Raw genomic sequence first — 21,263 nt, 5'->3', positions numbered from 1 at the left:
AATTCAGTTAAGTCAATTTAAGGTATGGGACCTTTTGTGTCATTGATTTAGGACATGAATTTTGCATACAGGTGAACGTTGCATAACAAATTTGCATAAAATGAACCTGATTTTATGAAGCATTTGATAGATCGCTCTTATACCCAATTACAACACTGGGCACTTTAGATCCCGCCTTCTGTTCCCTCGTCGTCTACCCGGATTGGTTGAGCGATTCCGGTAGGAACAGGCGTCTGTTTCTTTGTGCTAGACTCCCCACAGCCGCGAGGAGGTAACGTAAATATGAATAATATTTTTATAAACACAGCAGAAGACGGTAAATGAGACTAATGCATACAATTTATAAATGTTTAATACTTTGTCATAATTAGAATGAATAAACTGTAATGAAGAATTGCGTTTTTCCTGGAGTTTGATAAGCATAGAAAACAGCTCGTGTCGCTAGCAATAGCATATTAGCTAACCAGAACATGAGCGCACCAGTTATTTTCTTATTTCTTCATATTTTCAAAATATTTGTAAACGTTTTGATAAAATACTTTCTTTAACATCTTGGCCCATATTTAGAGCTGCGATTTGGTGTGGTGATCTAAATATGTGCGGCATAGGGTTTATCTGCTAGCTCTATTAACACAGTTAAACTTGTGCATTATATTCAAGCCGGTTATTTATTGCGTTGGTGTCTGATTAAAAAGAGTCTGTTTGCTTCAAATACACTTTTAAATAGGTTCAGTACTGCCGAATTTGTGGTCACGTGATAAGTGTTTTCACGGTCTATTGAGCAGAAAAAAATATGCCAAAATATCGTACATTTAGCTAGCTTTAAAGTGAAAATCAATTTACAAGATTTACCTTCATCTCTAATCTCTCATACCCGAAAAGCTTGTGTCTTTCCAGCATTGCCTATTTGTTCAGAGCAGGTGCACAAGTGCGACATTAAACTACTGCAAACCTCATGTTTTGAGCGTTCATGTGCTCTGGGTTAGAAAAAAGTATATTAATAATTATGTTAGGTATAGGACCAAACTGTGGAAGGAATCTAGGATGTTCATTATTAATATTTATGTAGATGTGTATATATAGACAGCATGTTGTATTGTCTCTGTTCGTATGTTCTGGTCACCTTTTGTTGGTACACCTACGTTCAGCTCTTGTTTCTTCATTCTAGGAGAGGCTTCTTTCATCTGTAATGCTGTCCAGTAAGAAGTCAGACCCAGGTTCCTCCTCTTCCTCAGGGGGTAACGGCGGAGACCGTGCTCCTGAAACCCTCTCTGCTCCTCAGGCTGGTCCAGCCGGTCCTTCTGGCCCAGGTTTAGCAGATGTGAAAAAGAAAGAGAGAGCCTCTCCAAGTGGAGAACCAGGTGGACCTCCTCTCTTGCACCCTCCTGGACCAGGAGGGGTTGATCAAGACACTGCAGAAGGACGCAGGACCAGTCGCCGTAAAAGAGCAAAGGTAAACATCTCTATTAACTTTTCCTGTTCTTTGAACAGGGATAATTGAGCCAGGCCTATATATTTAGCCGAGTCGAACTGAGACTCATTAAATAATTTGTTGGCACTAAAAATACGCTACTTTTTATTTGTCTGAAACTAGGGCTATCGCTATTGACGAGCATAACCGCAGAGGAATGCAGCAACCGCGATATTTCCGTGTTTTCTTTTTCGCAAGGTTATGCCCTTCTCGTTTTACACTTCGTGCTTGTGTACTGAATATTAGTAATAATGATAATGCGTACCATGCTGATTTGTACAGAGGCTCAGTAAATTTGCACTTTACTAGCCTAAACAGACAGCGAATGAGAGAGAGATCGACTGATCGCGTGCGATTACCTGCGTCTGTCCTTCAGGCCGAGTCATGTATATTTGTGAAAACAGGTTGTCATGTCCAAGGAAAGCGAAATCTGTCTTAGCATCTATGCTCTGCTGGTCAGCTGAGCCTTTAAAAGTGGCGCTCAAAGTTAAAATGATTTCAACAGCCTGTTTCATTACATCTCTCTTTGAATGAATCAGCGTTTCTGAACATGTAGTGAAATGAACGGTATAAAGACTCACTCAACAGACAGTCCCTTGACGCCACCTTGTGGCATAACAATGAAGCTGCACTGACTGACAGCCCGTCTAGAACACACAGGTGAAATATCAACAGAAAAAGTCTCTTGTCGGTCAGATTCGAGGATCAGAACTAACTGTTATACATATATACAGTGGGTACGGAAAGTATTCAGACCCCTTAAATTTTTCACTCTGTTATATTGCAGCTATTTGCTAAAATCATTTAAGTTCATTTTTTTTCTTCATTAATGTACACACAGCACCCCATATTGACAGAATAACACAGAATTGTTGACATTTTTGCAGATTTATTAAAAAAGAAAAACTGAAATATCACATGGTCCTAAGTATTCAGACCCTTTGCTGTGACACTCATATATTTAACTCAGGTGCTGTCCATTTCTTCTGATCATCCTTGAGATGGTTCTACACCTTCATTTGAGTCCAGCTGTGTTTGATTATACTGATTGGACTTGATTAGGAAAGCCACACACCTGTCTATATAAGACCTTACAGCTCACAGTGCATGTCAGAGCAAACTAGAATCATGAGGTCAAAGGAACTGCCTGAAGAGCTCAGAGACAGAATTGTGGCAAGGCACAGATCTGGCCAAGGTTACAAAAACATTTCTGGTGCACTTAAGGTTCCTAAGAGCACAGTGGCCTCCATAATCCTTAAATGGAAGACGTTTGGGACGACCAGAACCCTTCCTAGAGCTGGCCGTCCGGCCAAACTGAGCTATCGGGGGAGAAGAGCCTTGGTGAGAGAGGTAAAGAAGAACCGAAAGATCACTGTGGCTGAGCTCCAGAGATGCAGTCGGGAGATGGGAGAAAGTAGTAGAAAGTCAACCATCACTGCAGCCCTCCACCAGTTGGGGCTTTATGGCAGAGTGGCCCGACGGAAGCCTCTCCTCAGTGTAAGACACATGAAAGCCTGCATGGAGGTTGCTAAAAAACACCTGAAGGACTCCAAGATGGTGAGAAATAAGATTCTCTGGTCTGATGAGACCAAGATAGAACTTTTTGGCCTTAATTCTAAGCGGTATGTGTGGAGAAAACCAGGCACTGCTCATCACCTGTCCAATACAGTCCCAACAGTGAAGCATGGTGGTGGCAGCATCATGCTGTGGGGTGTTTTTCAGCTGCAGGGACAGGACGACTGGTTGCAATCGAGGGAAAGATGAATGCGGCCAAGTACAGGGATATCCTGGACGAAAACCTTCTCCAGAGTGCTCAGGACGAAGGTTTACCTTCCAACAAGACAATGACCCTAAGCACACAGCTAAAATAACTAAGGAGTGGCTTCACAACAACTCCGTGACTGTTCTTGAATGGCCCAGCCAGAGCCCTTACTTAAACCCAATTGAGCATCTCTGGAGAGACCTTATATATATATATATATATATGCGCTAACAATAGACTAACAATCTTATTGTCAGGTTTATGTTTTGTTATGTGGACCCTTATTTTGTCATTCTCTTCTGTTTACTTTACTTCCTGTTTCAACGCGATTTAGTTTCGGTTTCATTAGTTTCCAGGGTTCCCGCGGGTCCTTAAAGTCTTAAAAAGTCTTAAATTTTCTTTATCAAATTTAAGGTCATAAAAAGTCTTAATTATGATTTAAAGAGGTCTTAAATTTGGGTACAAATCAGAATTGCTATACAGCTTAATGCCACAATTAAACTTCAAAAGGCTATAAATAATAATGAGCACTGCACGCTCCAAGTCCAGTGAGTGCTGCGCTGCTTTGTGTTCTGCTGTTACCGGGGACACCGTTCGAAAGCGCCTCCTGCTGGCAGAGAATGAATGTGCATGTTCAATAAGGCTGTTGTTGTGAGTAGGGTATTCTGCAATACCAGAGGCTGTAGTTTAAGAACTGGATTTCCAGGGCCCTATAGTTTTTTTTGTTTGTTTTTTAATTATTTTATTTTACTTATTTATTTTTTGTATGTATTATGTCAGGTCTTCCAGCCAGTCCTATCAAACCTTTATAATTAATCCAGAACGCGGCAGCGAGATTAATTTTTAATGAGCCAAAAATAATGTAAGCGAGAATGAAGAACGTCATACCTCTCTATTCTAATTCTATTCTTTTCAGCTTGTTTCTATGAAAAAAATAAAACAAAAAACTTTGACTTGCACTCTAGCTTTTCTAATCTTTTTTGTATTCTATGTTTTCTTTTTATTTATTATACAATTAACAAAAGCAAAAAAGGCCTCTAACACCAGCTTGCTCTATTCTTTTTCTGTTCTGTTTTCTTTTTATTTATTATTTAATTTAATTGCTACATGTACTGCGTTAGGCTAAATGAGACTTGTTATAGCACTTGCATATCGTTGCTCTTTTGTTGATTTTGATTGCTTTCATTGTCCTCATTTATAAGTCGCTTTGGATAAAAGCGTCTGCTAAATGACTAAATATTAGTGGCTCATACTGTTTTATAGCACTTGCTATTAAATTCTGTATATTATTTTTAAGGAATTATGTAGTTAATTTTATACGCTTAATTATTGTCCTAACCAACTCCTAAACTCCCTAAACATACCCGTTGGTAACCCACTTATTAACCTAATTAACTAAGCAACCTAATTTATTTCAATATATTCAATATATTCTGGTTTAAAATTCAGTTTTCTTGGAAAGAAGACTTGTGTCTGTGTGAGACTTCAGTTAATTAGCTGCAGCGCTTCACGTCTGATGTGCTGTTTGTTTTTTTGTTTCTTTGAATAAGGTCTCCTCTTGGAATAGATGGTGCTGTCCCAAAAAATAGGGTTCTATGCAGTCCTAGAACTGCAGCCTCCAGTATTGCAGGAACATAGGGTTGTTTTTGTTCAGACCAATGCAAAACTCGACCCATATTTCTACCCTGCAAACACGCAGAGCTGTAAATGTGAACTGGTGGATCGATAAGGAGATAAACCATTATAAAAATCTAGACAGTAAAATGTGTTTGTATGTTATTTAATTAATATAATAATTTATTGATAATTGTTTAAATTAATATAATAATTAATACTTTTGACTCATCCATTTTCTTAAAAAATGGTTTAAAGGCTGAAATGTGGAGTATTATTTTATGAAATTTTTGTTTTTTGAAAACTTCTATCTGAACAGTAAATCGTGCTTTTTACATTCATTTTACAGTTTACCATAGACATTGCCCTACCCTGCTCATATGGTATTAATTTTATTTGTGCAGGTCTTAAAAAAGGTCTTAAAGTCTTAAATTTGAGCTTAAAAATCCTGCAGCAACCCTGGTTTCTGAATATGACATGCTTACATCGTAACACATACACACACATATTTTATATATATATATGCTAGGGCTGGGCGGTATATCGAGTTTGTAGGATGTATCGATATATTTTTTACAAGTGATACGATATGAGGCAATGCCGGTTATATCGATATACAGTAGTTTGATACGAGCGCATCTAAAAAAAAATAATAATAAATAAATGAATAAATAAATATATATATACACACACACACAGAGGACACAGACTGAACTGCTGCGGAGTAAGTGCATAACACAATTTGTTCTAAACGTAAGTAGCCTATAGTTTCAGTTTAAAGCGGCTCGCGCTCTGATGCTCTGACAGAAAGGCGCGTGTTTTGTGTTTGAGATGTGCTGTTTTCCTGAAACTTTCATTTCAGAGGTATATTCTCCATCGGTAAATGCTAGAAAGCCATGGAAATATTTCCATTTGCGATTCTCCGCTAAACTTCAGACTTCATTTAGAACGAGCACCGCCACGCGCATGCGCACCAAACAGACGGAGCGCAATGAAATAGAAGCGCTCTGACTAAAATATACATTTTGCTGAAATATGTGTAGTTAATAATAGTTAGTAATAAATGTCACACATGTAGAATTTTAACCTACAAGTAAGTATTTGTATGATAGCACACCTGTAAAGTGACTCTAATGGGGTAATTAAGATATTTATTAATTTTTAGTAAATTTAACTTCTGCTTTAAAAGCATTATTTTTGTTTTTAGATTGCAATGTTACAATGTAAGAATGTAATGTGATTTTAACCCTTTTTTGCACATAATATATGCCTACATGGTTACATTCGTTTGTTTATTTGTTTAATCCAAATACAGAAGCATAGAATACCGAGATATACACGGTATACCGCAAATCAGACAAAAATACCAAGATATGATTTTTTCCTGCGGTAATACCGCATACCGCGTGCTATTAAGCCATTCAAAATTAGCACAGGGAAATTCCTTCACCGCGACAGCCCTATCTGAAACTTTAAGTCGCTCTAATTACTAATCTAAATATGTACTATATAGTAATTGTATATTTAAAAAAAAATAAAATAAAATCTTTAAGTAAAAACTGGATAGACCATTACTAAAAAAAAACAAACAGTTGTGATGTTTTGTCTGAGTAGGGAATAATTGTCATGATTCACCCCAGGGGAAACAGAACAAGGTTTTAATGAAGCTTTTATTGTGCCTCCTGCTGCAGGTGGAGTACAGGGAGATGGACGAGAGTCTCGCTAATCTGTCGGAGGATGAGTATTATTCAGAAGAAGAAAGGAACGCTAAAGCTGAGAAAGAAAGGAAGCAGGTGATTCCTCCACCAGCCCCACCAATAGAGGAGGAGAATGACAGTGAACCTGAGGAACCATCAGGTATGGAAAGAGGTTGGATTAATCAAATAATTTTCACCTTTTACAGAAATTTAAAAACATTTTTAAAAAATTTCAGAATGCTTTTGGTCATGAATGTTGTGACTTCTCAGGTGTAGAGGGGGCCGCCTTCCAGAGCCGACTCCCACATGACCGTATGACATCACAGGAAGCTGCATGCTTCCCTGACATTATTGGTGGACCACAGCATACTCAGAAAGTGTTTTTATACATCCGAAACCGAACGGTGAGTTCACAGCTGGAGACATCATTTTATTATAATTAAAGCATTTGAACTTTGTTTTTTAAAGCTGGTAAGCAAGAGCCAATAGACAATAGAAACAGAAACTCTTCTAGAAGTCTTATTGACTAATAATACACTGTTCTAAAGTTTGAGTTCGATAAGTTTTTGTTTTTTTTAATTACTACTTTTATTTAGCAAGACTGCATTAAATTGATCAAAAGTGGCAGTAACATGTTACAAAGTTTTCTATTTCAAATAAATGCTGTTCTTTTGAACCTTCCATTTATCAAAGATGGTGAAAAAATGTATCATGTTAAGCAGCACAACAAACACTCATTGTTTCTTGAAAAACACATCAGCTTTTTAGAGTGATTTCTTGAAGGATCATGTGACACTAAAGACTCGAGTAATGACTGCTGAAAATTCAGCTTTGACATCACAGAAATAAATGACAGTTTTAAATTCTTATAATATTTCACGAAATGTGTGTTGTATTTTTGATCAAACAAATCAAAGTGGCTCTGGTGAGCATAAGACACTTTTTTTTTTTTCTTTTTTTTTTTTCCAGAAGCATTAGACCAGGGGTCTCCAAGCTCGGTCCTGGAGGGCCGACGTCCTGCCGAGTTTAGCTTTAACCCTAATTAAACACACCAGAACCAGCTAATGAAGGTCTTACTAGGCATTCTAGAAACTTCCAGGCTGGTGTGTTGAGGAAAGTTGGAGCTAAACTCTGCAGGACACCGGCCCTCCAGGACCGAGTTTGGAGACCCCTGCGGAAAGTTACTGACCCCAAACTTTTAAATGTATAGATTATATTCAAAGTTGATCCAACAGAAGCGTTTCAGAATCAACAAGAATCATGCGTTTTCCAGTCAGTTGTGAAAATGTCTTTTCTCGAATGTTCAGCTTCAACTATGGTTGGACAACCCCAAAATCCAGCTGACCTTTGAGGCCACTGTGCAGCAGCTAGAAGCTCCATACAACAGTGAGTCCATTTCACCTGACATTGCTCTGATTCCAAAATCCTTTCTCTGAGAATTCTGATATTATTACACTTCACCAAATAGATAGATTATATTTAAATATTTGTGTCTTTTTTTTTATTTGTCTTTGGTTCTTCTCTGCAGGTGATGCTGTCCTGGTTCACCGGATACACAGCTACCTGGAGAGACACGGGTTCATCAACTTTGGAATCTACAAGAGAGTAAAGCCTCTGCCAAGTAATTGAGACCCTCAATGTTACAACAGAGCAGATGTAGATATATTAATGTCCAAACAAACAGAATAACAACAGTACAAGTCTTTTTCCACAATCACATTTAATTTGTCTGGTGTAGAGAACAACGACAGGTTGTTTGCAGCAGGCATTTAAACAGACAAATGGTACTAGGGCTGTGCAATTAATCGTATTCGATTATCATGTGCATCTCGTCAATAAAGCCGGTTTCGTGATTAGCAGTAAATCGCCATCACCTGCTTTCAGATGGAGCGGTAGTTAATACACAGAGCCGTAGTTCACTGACAAGCTACGCTAAACCGCGTTCATAATGAACGCGATATTGCCTAAATTGCCGATTAGGGGTGTGCCCGAAGCCGAATACCTTATTCGGAAAGGCACAGATAATGGCTTCAAAAACAAATAACGGATAACGAATAATTCTGCCCGAATATTCGGCTGAGGCTGCAGCACAGTCTGGTATTTGCTAGATTCACAGGTGAGCCAGGGGATCAGCGCGATATTTTACACAAACCTCTAAAGTCGCGCAACAATGAATGTAAACTTTATGAATGAAATGAGCGCAAATCAAACATTGCTGTTGCCACCGTGCATCTCTCAGAAATCAGAGCTTGGCAAGAGTAATATTACCTAAAATAATACATCATACACGTTCTACTATATGTGTATATTTAAAAGGCAATGATTTAAATCTTATAGGTTACGATATGATACACGAATTAATGCAATAAGCACAGCGCGATCGCCAATCAAACAGCCGCGTTGCCGTCTCTGTGTGTCTCCGTCTCTCAAAAACCAAACCAGCTCTCTGTCAAGAGTAGGCTAATAATCAACTTGTATACAGATACATTTTCTACTTGGCCTACATATTTGCTTCTTTATATTTTGCTGGTTTGTTTAGTGACATTTGTTTAGTGACGTTCAAAAAAGACTCACTTAGAGTTCTGCGCAATGAAAATGTGCGCCTTGAACTAATTCAGTCGTGTTAAAATGCTCACTAAACGTTTGTCATTAAATCTCTCTACTTGTATGATAAATTTATTTTGAGAAATTATTCATTTTATATTTTAGAACACTGAATAGGACAAATAGTCGAAACATATTTTCCCATATAACTCTGTTCTCTTTTTTCCCATACTTTTATTTTAGTAAATTATTACTTTAAAAAAAAATACTTTTTTAAACTACGCAGGAACTGGTGAGCCAAAGGAAATCATTTTGTTTTACATAAACCTTACATAAATAAAATTATAACACAGTAAATGTGTAAAGTAAATGAGTGTAAATAGCAGTGCTGCAGATGCCTTTTTCCATGCATTTCCTGGAAATTACTTAAATTAATTTCCATATTTCTAAACTGCATAAGAACCCTTACCGTTTTAATTAGAAGATATTTAAATATTTATTTATCGGATCACGAAAGGTCCCCAAGCTGGGACTTGAACTTGCGTTGCCCGAAGCACAACCGCACTACATCTCGAAGCACCTACAAGGGTATAGGCTCCAACTGTTAGAAGATATTTAAATAAATGTTATAATCATAAAAAAAAATTGTTTTTTAGTTAAACACGGCATATTTGTTCAGTGGTAACTACAAAAAAAGATAGAAATAACGGTCTTATCAAGTATACGAAGTTCTGGTTCAAGCTCCGCCCACTTCCGGTTTAATCCGAATACAGATACGGATACGAATAATTTTGTGATTGTTACAGATGCAAATACAGTGTTCGCTGCACACCCCTATTGCCGATACTGCCTTCCGATGTTCACTGACAAGCTACACTAAACCGAGTTCATAATGAACGCAATATTGCCTAGCTTGTCAGTGAACTACAGCTCTGTATTAACTGCCGCTCCATCTGAAAGCAGGTGATGGCGATTTACTGCTTATCACGAAACTGGCTTTACTGACGAGATGCGCATGATAATCGAATACGATTAATTGCACAGCCCTAAATGGTACTAATGCAAAGACAGAAAGGGTAACAAACCACAACACAGAAAGCACTCTGTTCTCAAGTGTTATTTTAATTATACTCTCTTATGTTCTTATAGCAAAGAAAACTGGAAAAGTCATAGTGATTGGAGGTGGGGTTTCAGGGCTAGCAGCAGCAAGACAACTGCAGAGTTTTGGGATGGATGTGACTGTTCTGGAAGCAAGAGTAAGTACATGCTGCTTTGAAACTCTACAGCTGAGACAAGCTTTTTTTATTTTACAAACCTTGATTGTTCTTGGTAGGATCGTGTAGGAGGGAGAGTGGCCACTTTCAGGAAAGGGAACTATGTAGCTGACTTGGGTGCCATGGTGGTGACTGGACTGGGTAAGAATGATGAAATACTCTTCTCTCCAGGAGGTGGCACTGTTGACCATGAAAAAGACTCATATGTTTAGGCAGATATCTCTGAGGTTTTACAATAGTTTGAAATGGAAATGCACATTTCTTTTAGGTGGAAACCCTATGGCTGTAGTCAGCAAACAGGTCAACATGGAGCTGGCCAAGATTAAGCAGAAGTGTCCGCTCTATGAGGCTAATGGACAAGCTGTGAGTGCTTTTGAAACATAAAAATAGACACACATCATATTAGGGTTCATACATTTTTATAATATGACATATATGTGCTAATGTTCTGATCTTAGGTAGACAGAAGTATGAAGTAATATAATAAAAGTAATTATTAAAATAGGGATATAATGTGAAAACTCTCACAATTTGATGTACGGTATCCCTAAGACCTCAGTGCTTTTACAGTGTTATAGTGCAGTTGTTTTTCAGACTAGTTGAAATTGTTTAAATCAAATATGAAATGTCAGTGCTCCTCCCATTCTCTTCTGATTGGCATCTTAATTATGTTTAAAGTCAAGCACTCAAACTACCGAAGAACAAAAGAACAATCTAACTGTCTATTTCTCTCTCTCACTCTCTGCCCCCTCTTAACCCCCGGACATTTTCTCTTTGCTTACATCCCATCCTTCCTTTTTGTTTTTATCTCTCACTCACTTTCACTCCATTTTCATTTCTTAAACTGATGGATTGCCCTGGTTATACAGGGAGAGCGCTGCACAAGTGTAAGTATTTCTGTTTATAATACCATACGACATATGTAATTAAAGGAACTGTTCTAATGGATTCATTTGCACACTTAGAAACAACACCCAGTGATACAGGTTTATGACTTATGAACAACTTCCTGTTCAGTGCAGTTTGCCACCAAAAAAACTTGATGGAAATGAACACCTGTTTAATAGCAGACATCCTGCTTTCATAATGCGTTCTGATCCTGTAAATGCGTCAAGTTAATTATCTGAATTGTTTGGTGATACAACTGAAATTATGAATTATTAAGCTCTGTGTGTCAGTTAAGGTCAGTGTAATCCCTCAGGGAAAACGGGTCTCCATTAATAAAATGACACAATTTGTTCCTATACATATCCAAACATAATATTGCTCCAAATTATTATTTATTTAATTTTTTTTTTTTTTTTGTGTTTAGCACACGCATATAACACACACATTTTATATATATATATATATATATATATATATATATATGCATACATACAAACACATCACATATTAAAACTGTGACGATGTATATGTGGACAGATTATCCTCCATAATGTCAAGTGTTTTGAGTTTGATTGATGCTCATTTAATGGTTGTAACTGCTCAAGGTCCCTAAAGAGAAGGATGAGATGGTAGAGCAAGAGTTCAATCGCCTGTTAGAGGCGACGTCATACCTCAGCCACCAGCTCGACTTCAACTTTCTTAACAGCAAACCTGTGTCTCTGGGACAAGCACTGGAAGTAGTCATACAGTGAGTGAACTCTGTTTATTTGCTTCATTTTTGTTTCTGAGCGTTGAGAATCGAGCCTCAAGAGTAAAAGCAATTCTTGTCATTTAAAAGTGAAAAAATAATAGCATGCCATTGACGTTGCTTATCTATGTTCAGGCTGCAGGAGAAGCATGTGAAAGATGAACAGATTGAACACTGGAAGAAGATTGTGAAGACTCAAGAGGAGCTTAGAGACCTTCTGAACAAGGTCTCTGCATGCGTTGTTACATGGATGTTCCTCTGTTACAGCTTATTCATCACACACAATTAATTTAATTGTGCCTGTTCTTGTTCAGATGGTGGCTACTAAAGAGAAAGTGAAGGAGCTGCATCAGCAGTATAAAGAGGCCAGTGAGGTGAAGCCACCCAGAGACATCACAGCTGAGTTCCTGGTGAAGAGCAAACACAGAGACCTCACAGCACTTTGCAAGGTAGTAGACCAAACTCGCCACATTGACCGGATCCACATGACCTCACCCCACACTGACCATATAAACATTGTGCACGCTTACACATATAGAAACTCATGTAGGAAACCACATCAACAACAAATTCAGATTCTGGCTTGGTTAATTTCCCAATCCCATTCCAGCGGTCAATAAAATAGTAAAAATGGTTTGTGAAAACTGTATTTCTGTTCCTTTCATCTTATCCTTTTTTGTCAAATTAAAGCTGAAGTCTTAATTTAAACAAAAGTCCGAAGCCTTAAACTCGTTTGTTGTTCTAGAAACTGACTTAACTCGCCAGCAATGCTGATTGCACATTCAACAGCCAAGCATCTCTCACGATGTCTCCTCGGGTAGTGACTGCCGACACCTCTGGATCCGTCATGCTTAATCTTAATATCTTTTTACTGCACAGCAGTGTTTTCCAGCCATGCCAAACACCTCTGTGCTCGGTAATGGAGCATAATACCATTTCAGCCTGCTGTTTCAGTTGGGTTGTTTTAGTACTTTTTCCAAACCGCACTCTAACACTGTCGTACTCCCTTTAGCGCCCACAGAGCCGAAAGTTAAATTCCTAACTTAAATGGTCTTAACTGGTGAGATTTTAACATGTTAATTCACATAATCACTCTCAATTGTAGCCCATTAGAGGCGTTCAGACCATTTACGGTTGAAACATGAATTTCGACGCCTGCTCACTCGCACAAGGGTTTGACTTAATTTGAAACTTTTGAGATACTTTTAGTGCATGACTCATGTAGATATACAGTATCTCACAGAAGTGAGTACACCCCTCACATTTTTGTAAATATTTTATTATATCTCTTCATGTGACAACACTGAAGAAATGACACTTTTCTGCAATGTAAAGTAGTGAGTGTACAGCTTGTATAACAGTGCAAATTTGCTGTCCCCTCAAAATAACTCAACACACAGCCATTAATGTCTAAACCGCTGGCCACAAAAGTGAGTACACCCCTCAGTGAAAATGTCCAAATTGGGCCCAAAGTGTCAATATTTTGTGTGGCCACCATTATTTTCCAGCACTGCCTTAACCCTCTTGGGCATGGAGTTCACCAGAGCGTCACAGGTTGCCACTGGAGCCCTCTTCCACTCCTCCATGACGACATCACGGAGCTCGTGGATGTTAGAGACCTTGCACTCCTCCACCTTCCTTTTGAGGATGCCCCACAGATGCTCAATAGCGTTTAGGTCTGGATACATGCTTGGCCAGTCCATCACCTTTACCCTCAGCTTCTTTAGCAAGGCAGTGGTCGTCTTGGAGGTGTGTTTGGGATCGTTATCATGTTGGAATACTGCCCTGCGGCCCCAGTCTCTGAAGGGAGGGGATCATGCTCTGCTTCAGTATGTCACAGTACATGTTGGCATTCATGGTTCCCTCAATGAACTGTAGCTCCCCAGTGCCGGCAGCACTCATGCAGCCCCAGACCATGACACTCTCACCACCATGCTTGACTGTAGGCAAGACACACTTGTCTTTGTACTCCTCACCTGGTTGCAGCCACACACGCTTGACACCATCTGAAGCAAATAAGTTTATCTTGGTCTCATCAGACTACAGGACATAGTTCCAGTAATCCATGTCCTTAGTCTGCTTGTCTTCAGCAAGCCCCCACCCCTTCAACCTCTGCAGCAATGCTGGCAGCACTCATATGTCTATTTCCCAAACACAACCTCTGGATATGACGCTGAGCACATGCAATCAACTTCTTTGGTCGACCATGGTGAGGCCTGTTCTGAGTGGAACCTGTCCTGTTAAACTGCTGTATGGTCTTGGCCACCGTGCTGCAGCTCAGTTTCAGGGTCTTGGCAATCTTCTTATAGCCTATGCCATCTTTATGTAGAGCAACAATTTTTTTTTTTTTCTGATCCTCAGAGAGTTCTTTGCCATGAGGTGCCATGTTGAACTTCCAGTGACCAGTATGAGAGAGTGAGAGCTATAACACCAAATTTAACACACCGGCTCCCCATTCGCACCTGAGACCTTGTAACACTAACGCGTCACATAACACCGGGAAGAGAAAATGGCTAGTTGGGCCCAATTTGGACATTTTCACTTAGGGGTGTACTCGGCCAGCGGTTTAGACATTAATGGCTGTGTGTTGAGTTATTTTGAGGGGACAGCAAATGTACACTGTTATACAAGCTGTGCACTCACTACTTTACATTGTAGCAAAGTCTCATTTCTTCAGTGTTGTCACATGAAAAGATATAATTAAATATTTACAAAAATGTGAGGGGTGTACTCACTTCTGTGAGATACTGAGTAAAAATTTTAATTGTTTTATTTACACTGTCATATACTCAAATCAAAACTTCAGAAGGAAATGTTACCATTTACAAATCAGTATATGTAGATTAAGTCTTTTGAGAGTCCATAAAAATGTTTTACATGATATGCACTACTGTTCAAAAGTTTGGGGTTGTAAGATTTAAAAATGTTAAAAAGTATCTTATGCTTAACAAGGCTGCACTTATTTGATCAAAAAATAAAGGTTACACTTTCTTTTAATGTGTTCTTTTTACAATGTAATTATACATTTAAGTACTGAATATTAGTTAACTACATGTACTTACTATATGGTTAGGATTAGTGTTTGACTTGGGGTTACTTGCATGTAATTATGCATAATTTATTCTTATTATAATAGTAAGTACATGTAAGATGTGTAACGAACACTTTAAACTAAAGTGTTACCAAAATATATTTATATTGTAACAACAACATTTTGTGGAATATTACAATTTAAAACAACTGTTTTGAATTTTAATTTATTTTCAGATGTAATTTATTCTTGAGTTGGCAAAGCTGAATTTCCAGCACTTATTACTGCAGTCTTCAGTGTTACATGATTCTTCAGAAATTATTCTAATATGCAGATTTGGTGATAAAGAAGCATTTATCAACGTTGTAAACCATTGTGCAACATAATATTTAAAGTTTAACAGAACAGCATTTATTTGAAATAGAATTTTTTGTAATGTTATAAATGTCTTTACTATCACTTTTGATCAATTTAATACATCCTTGCTAAATACAAGAATTAATGAATATGCTTGTGTGGAGAATAATACCATAGAGTGTGCATGTTGATTTCATGCAACTTAAACATGTTCTTGCAAACTTAACAGTCTGACAAACAGAGAAACTATAGCAGGATATTTCAGAATTGTGTGATGTGGTTTAGGGGGAGGGTTTTCTTTAAATAGTCATGTGCTGGTTAGATGGGTGAACGGCTGGCCCGCTCAGAGAGGGATGACTCTGCCCTCTAGGATGAAACCACTGCCGCTGCCCTCAGCCGTTCAGCAATGAGTGTACACCTCCGAAAACCTCTTACTCAGGTGCTGGGGAGAGGGGAAGGTCTTATTTTGAACTGTTCCATGTTCATTGTTAAGAATAAACTTCTGGTTATACCAATTTTGTGACTAATGTAAATATCTTGCTTTTTTTTCTTCTTTTTTTTTCTTCTTTTTTTTTAATTTAGCTGTGTAAAAAGTGTGAATTTGATTCCCCAATGTTGCATCACACATGCTTGCTTTAAAATGCATTATTATCTGCATTGTGTCAGCTATTGGCCACCTGCCCTCTAGATAAAGGTATCACCATCTTTCATTTAAAAACCCACATGTGTGCTGATTTGTGATCCTGTCCTATTGCTGCAGGAGTATGATGAGCTGGTGGAGATGCAGGTAAAATTAGAGGAGAGACTGCAAGAGCTGGAGGCTAACCCACCCAGGTAATCAAATACAACCCATGCAAGTAATAAGACCCACTGAGGTCACATTAACATACCTGTCTATCCTTCCAAATGGAGTCCAAGTAATGTCATTCTGGATCTCTATTTCAGTGATGTTTATCTGTCTTCGAGAGACCGACAGATTCTTGACTGGCACTTTGCAAACCTTGAGTTTGCCAACGCTACACCTCTTTCAACACTCTCGCTCAAACACTGGGATCAGGTACAGCACGGCCACTTTTTTTTTTTTTTTTTCAAAGCATCTTTCATGTCTTAATAGTGTTTGTTTACCTTAGCTTGTAGAGAATGGTGCTCAATATGGAAATGTCATGGGTTTGATTCAGTGTCAAATCCGAATCAGAATATAAAGAAAACAAAGCTTGCTTCTGCAAACTGTCCCTTTTTCTTCTGTGTTTGAGTAGGATGATGATTTTGAGTTCACGGGCAGTCACCTAACGGTGCGAAATGGATACTCATGCGTCCCAGTCGCACTTGCAGAGGGTTTGGATATCAAACTCAACACTGCAGTTAGACAGGTCCGATACACATCATCTGGTGAGTCAGTCAGTCCAGCTCCTGCTGTTTGGGACTATATTTTGGTGTGTTGCCGTATTTACATTTATGACCATCATTTCCTCCCTGTCTCAGGTTGTGAGGTGATTGCGGTGAATACCCGCTCCACTACCCAGACGTTCATTTATAAGTGTGACGCTGTGTTGTGTACTCTTCCTTTGGGAGTCCTGAAGCAGCAGCCACCAGCCGTGCAGTTTGTGCCTCCTCTGCCAGAATGGAAGACTGCTGCCATCCAGAGAATGGGCTTTGGGAACCTCAACAAGGTGTGAATAATTCCTGTTTATTCCTTTGCAGACGGGAGGGTGTTGATGTAATGATAATGCTGGCCTGTATCAGCATGGGACATTTTATGTGCATATCTAACTAATCCACTTTGGCTAAAACGGAGTGAAGCTTAGGGTTGGGCTGTTAGGTCAAGCCATTTTAATATGATAGATATAGGTGTGTATTCAGTGAGTACTTAATGAGTTTACCCCCTCACATATTGAGTGTCCAAGATGCGTCATCCTCCTCCTCCTCTGCGCTCTCTCTCTCTCTCCCCTCACTTCATCTCTTAGTTCAGCTGCAGCAGAAAAATACTGCAGTATTATGCAATTGTCTCGCTCCATTTCTCTGTTTTTGTCACAAGAGGGCACAGTGTGGTACCGGATTCATTCACAGTTCTACTATATCAGAAACAGCTGTCTGCAATACACCACAGGATGTCAGAAATGTTCACTGAAATGCTTTTCATTGACTCCATTGAAATGAAACAATTTTTTATGATTTCATGTGCTTTTTTCTTTTTATCTCTCGGTAGTAGATTTAGGCTTCTTTGTGGCATTTGAACTGTATTGTAAGTTGTTTTGCTTCGTAAGCATCTGCTAAATATGTGCATGTGATTTTAAAAAAAAAATGATGCATTATGATTGGTGGTGTAGGTTATAGAGGCTCGTAAGTGGACTTGAATACATTTGAATTATGCTGATGCAGCATTGGACTTGTGTTTTAATGGGGTTTAATTTAAGGGTTATTTTGCCCCAAAATGAAAATTCTGTCAGTTTACTCACCCTCATGCCATTCCAAACCTGTATGACTTACTTTCATTTGTGGAGCACAGAGGAAATTTTGAAGACCATTGGTTACCAAATAGTTTTGGTGCCCATTGTCCATTGGATAGGCAAAAAAGAAGGAAATTTGCAGAAGAAAGTCAGTCAGCTGCATTTAAAAAGGCCCATTCTGTCCTAATCTTTGTTGTCCTTGTCCTAGGTGGTGTTGTGTTTTGATAGAGTATTCTGGGACCCCAGTGTTAACCTCTTTGGACATGTGGGAAGTACCACGGCAAGTCGAGGGGAACTGTTTCTCTTCTGGAATCTCTACAAAGGTAATCATCCTTCAGTTTAGGGATGCTTCAGTATTGAAGTTTAAGTTAAAAGTTTTGTATTTTGTATACAAGTTGGTTGTATTTGTTATTTCTGTATTTTCTTTATTATTCCTAGACATATCATTATTGGCTGTTGATGTATTAGTTCAAATAAAACCATTGGTTAGACTTTGTTGTCTGATCCCTCTTTTATGTTGCAGCTTTACACGAGTGGGTCATAACATAGAATTGGGGGCTCGTCCGGGATAGCTACATGTATAAATAAATGCATAATGTTTTTTGTGTGTTCACTTGTGCAAATGAGTAGACTTCAAGTAGTGTCCTCAGCTGGGTTTACAATCTTTCCTTTGAGGCACTGTTTATTTTAGTTTATTTTTCCTTTCTTATTTTTGTTAGTTATTTTGATGTTATGGATGATAATGTGTGAAGAAAAAAATGCATTAAGTAAATTTAATCATCACAACATTATTTTAAACGCAAACAACAGATATTCATTTTGAGATTTGCTGAAGACTACATCTTACCTTGTTATTCAACTATTACTGAAATTGAGCGCCAAGTAATGGTTAAAAAAAAAAAAAAACATGTAAAGATGGGTAGAAATGAGCCTTCACAATGAAGTTTCCAGTACTGACCATATATCAGTAATAAAAAATATTGGTTGAAAAACCCTCTCTGATCATATTAGTTACATAATTATGTCATTCAGATCCCACTTTGAATCTGACCTCTTGTGTCTTCTCAGCTCCTATACTGCTGGCTCTGATGGCAGGAGAGGCCGCAGGCATTATGGAGAATATCAGTGATGATGTCATCGTTGGCCGTTGTCTGGCAATCCTCAAGGGCATCTTTGGAAGCAGCGCAGTACCTCAGGTAAGCTCAGATGTGCCAGAATATCTTACTTAATTTGTAGTTCTTTACTGTGCAACAAAAGCTTGTGTGAATAACAGTCATGAGAGGAAACTTCAACCTAAATCTAATGAAAAGAGTTCAGTTCTCTAATATATCACACACTGAGACTCTGCGGCTCTTTCCCGTGGTATGGAGCGTCTGGCTCTGCTCCAACGACAACAAACCGACTATGTGTTCTGTGTCTGTCGTCATGGCAGCCAAAGGAGACGGTGGTGAGTCGCTGGCGTGCTGACCCTTGGGCCCGTGGGTCTTACTCGTACGTAGCAGCCGGTTCATCTGGTAATGACTATGATCTCATGGCCCAGCCCATCACACCTGGTCCTGCCATACCTGGAGCCTCACAGGTGAGTGTCAAAACTTATTGCTCATTTCCTCTGAGATGCTCGTGTCAGCAGAAGCAGATGTCATGCTGATTGTGTGTGTTTGCAGCCCGTTCCACGTCTGTTCTTCGCGGGTGAACACACGATCAGAAACTACCCAGCCACGGTCCACGGTGCTCTGCTGAGTGGGCTGAGGGAGGCAGGAAGGATCGCCGATCAGTTCCTGGGAGCCATGTACACTATGCCACGCCAAGCCACTGCCAATCCAAACCCACAGCCTTCCCCCAGCATCCAATAAACATCTAAACCCACACATGATGCGCACAGAGAGTTGGGGATTTTCAGCAAAAGAATGTCTTGCTAGATAAAGAGCAGGCGGGTCAAGTAAGGACACCGGGTGACTCCTTAGACTGGGAATGTGTGTGTGTGTGTGTGTGTTTATGGGAGAGTTTGTCTACGTGTAAGAACATGCCTTTAGGGAAATCATTCACTAATCTGGGAGCTGAAGATTTAAAGCAACCCTTCACTCATTTACTTTCTGCTGCTGTAGCTTTTCTGGCTAACTTCTAAGTCATCTAAAAGGACAGGTGGATGGTTCCAGAAGAGTTCCCAGGGAAATTTTGGAATTTACCTGGAATGGTGTTCAGTCATATATAAGAACAGGGACCGTTATTCACATGTAACGCAACACATGTGAAGTCCTCAATCACAAAGTATCAGATGTTTCAAGGCAGAGCATTAAAATTTACAGTTGTAAAAACCAGATTGGAGATGGATATGGATGCATTAGTTGAAATCCAACTGCCTACCCAACCCATTCCTTTTTATTTTTTCAGAATATTAAAAAAAAAAAGAACAAAAAGAAAATCAAAAGCAAATGTTATGACTTTGCTATGTCCCTCACTTTGTAGCTTGAATGTTTTTGTTAGGAAAAATTGCTTATTAGCTGGAATGCACATGAAGTGTTACTAATAGGTCTGTTTCTGTTAAAATAGAATATCAGTTATAGCTTGGTATCTTTCTTGATTAGCTCATGTTTTTCTTAAGTTTTATTATTTGTTTAATTATTGTCATTGCAATCTTTTTTATATTTGTGTGTTTTTGGTAGGAAAAATAAATATGAAGTCTGCTTCATACCCCCAGCTTTCTGGTAGTTTATGGGTCTTTGTGGATTTTTATTTGTTATTTTTTTTTCTATTTATTCGTTTCAGTATCAGGTTTGCCTTTAATAAAGAGCTGGTTTCGAATGAATACATACTTTGTGTTCCACTGTGATGCTTTTATTTTATGTAAATGTTAAATGTACATTTTTCACATTCTCCTTTAAAACATTTAAGAACCTCCTGTTTTTATTTTTCCATTTTTCAGTGCTGCGTCTCACATTGCCTGTGAACAACCTCACAGGTTTGCCGCCTTAGGTCAGTTTCATACCAAACACATTTATGCGTTTTCCGTTACAGCAAGTCATGTTAAAGTTGGTGTAAAATTAAAATTCTAAACGAATGTTCTCGAACTTGCTGTAAATGATTCATCTATGCATGTTTAATCAAAATGTAAGAACTGGATCTTCAGGTAAAGTGACAGCCGCCTTTGTATGCTGGACAACTCCAATCATTCTCCAACATCTCAACCTTTTACTCCTTTCTGTTCCTTGAGGTGCATACCATTTACCAAATTTTGTGTGCGTAATCCATCATTTCTATAGGGATCCACAAATAGAATACACAATATTTTGGTCAAACGCTCTCTTAACCTGCTTTAGCCCCTTTTCATGGTCTCATTTTTCTTCTTTTGGTTATGGCCATTTCCTTCCCATTTCTGTCTGCTTTGCTTTTTTATTCTTAGTTTATCCAGTCTCTTCACATGTCATGCTGC

General features: G+C 38.7%; 1 protein-coding gene across 4 annotated transcripts; it reads left to right on the top strand.

Moving 5' to 3' along the window:
• Positions 1-142: 142 nt before the first annotated feature.
• On the top strand, positions 143-20,530 carry kdm1a (lysine (K)-specific demethylase 1a). 4 transcript variants are annotated; one of them, XM_058749380.1, is made up of 21 exons: positions 143-271; positions 1,169-1,453; positions 6,539-6,704; positions 6,815-6,948; positions 7,852-7,930; positions 8,073-8,165; positions 10,238-10,344; positions 10,422-10,503; positions 10,631-10,725; positions 11,232-11,249; positions 11,856-11,998; positions 12,134-12,224; positions 12,313-12,447; positions 16,147-16,220; positions 16,332-16,443; positions 16,643-16,775; positions 16,869-17,056; positions 18,042-18,156; positions 18,902-19,029; positions 19,266-19,412; positions 19,498-20,530. In XM_058749380.1, the coding sequence occupies exons 2-21, from the start codon at positions 1,190-1,192 to the stop codon at positions 19,684-19,686; spliced, it is 2,493 nt and encodes an 830-aa protein (XP_058605363.1). In that variant the 5' UTR covers positions 143-271; positions 1,169-1,189; the 3' UTR covers positions 19,687-20,530. The 4 variants fall into 4 exon arrangements, with proteins under 4 accessions (XP_058605363.1, XP_058605359.1, XP_058605362.1 ...); XM_058749376.1 differs by having other exon boundaries at positions 6,539-6,716; XM_058749379.1 differs by having other exon boundaries at positions 6,536-6,704.
• The last annotated feature ends 733 nt before the right edge of the window (positions 20,531-21,263 follow it).

The sequence above is a fragment of the Onychostoma macrolepis genome, chromosome 17 (genome assembly GCF_012432095.1).
Source record: "Onychostoma macrolepis isolate SWU-2019 chromosome 17, ASM1243209v1, whole genome shotgun sequence".
NCBI classification, from domain to species: Eukaryota; Metazoa; Chordata; class Actinopteri; order Cypriniformes; family Cyprinidae; genus Onychostoma; species Onychostoma macrolepis.
This window is presented reverse-complemented; position numbering and strand designations above follow the sequence as displayed.

Coding starts and splice junctions, on each gene's coding strand:
- kdm1a (XM_058749375.1), top strand. CDS start 1,190: ATGCTGTCCAGTAAGAAGTCAGACCCAGGTTCCTCCTCTTCCTCAGGG. Junction 10,504..10,630: donor CATGGTGGTGACTGGACTGG/GTAAGAATGATG, acceptor CATTTCTTTTAG/GTGGAAACCCTATGGCTGTA. Junction 17,057..18,041: donor GCTTTGGGAACCTCAACAAG/GTGTGAATAATT, acceptor TCCTTGTCCTAG/GTGGTGTTGTGTTTTGATAG.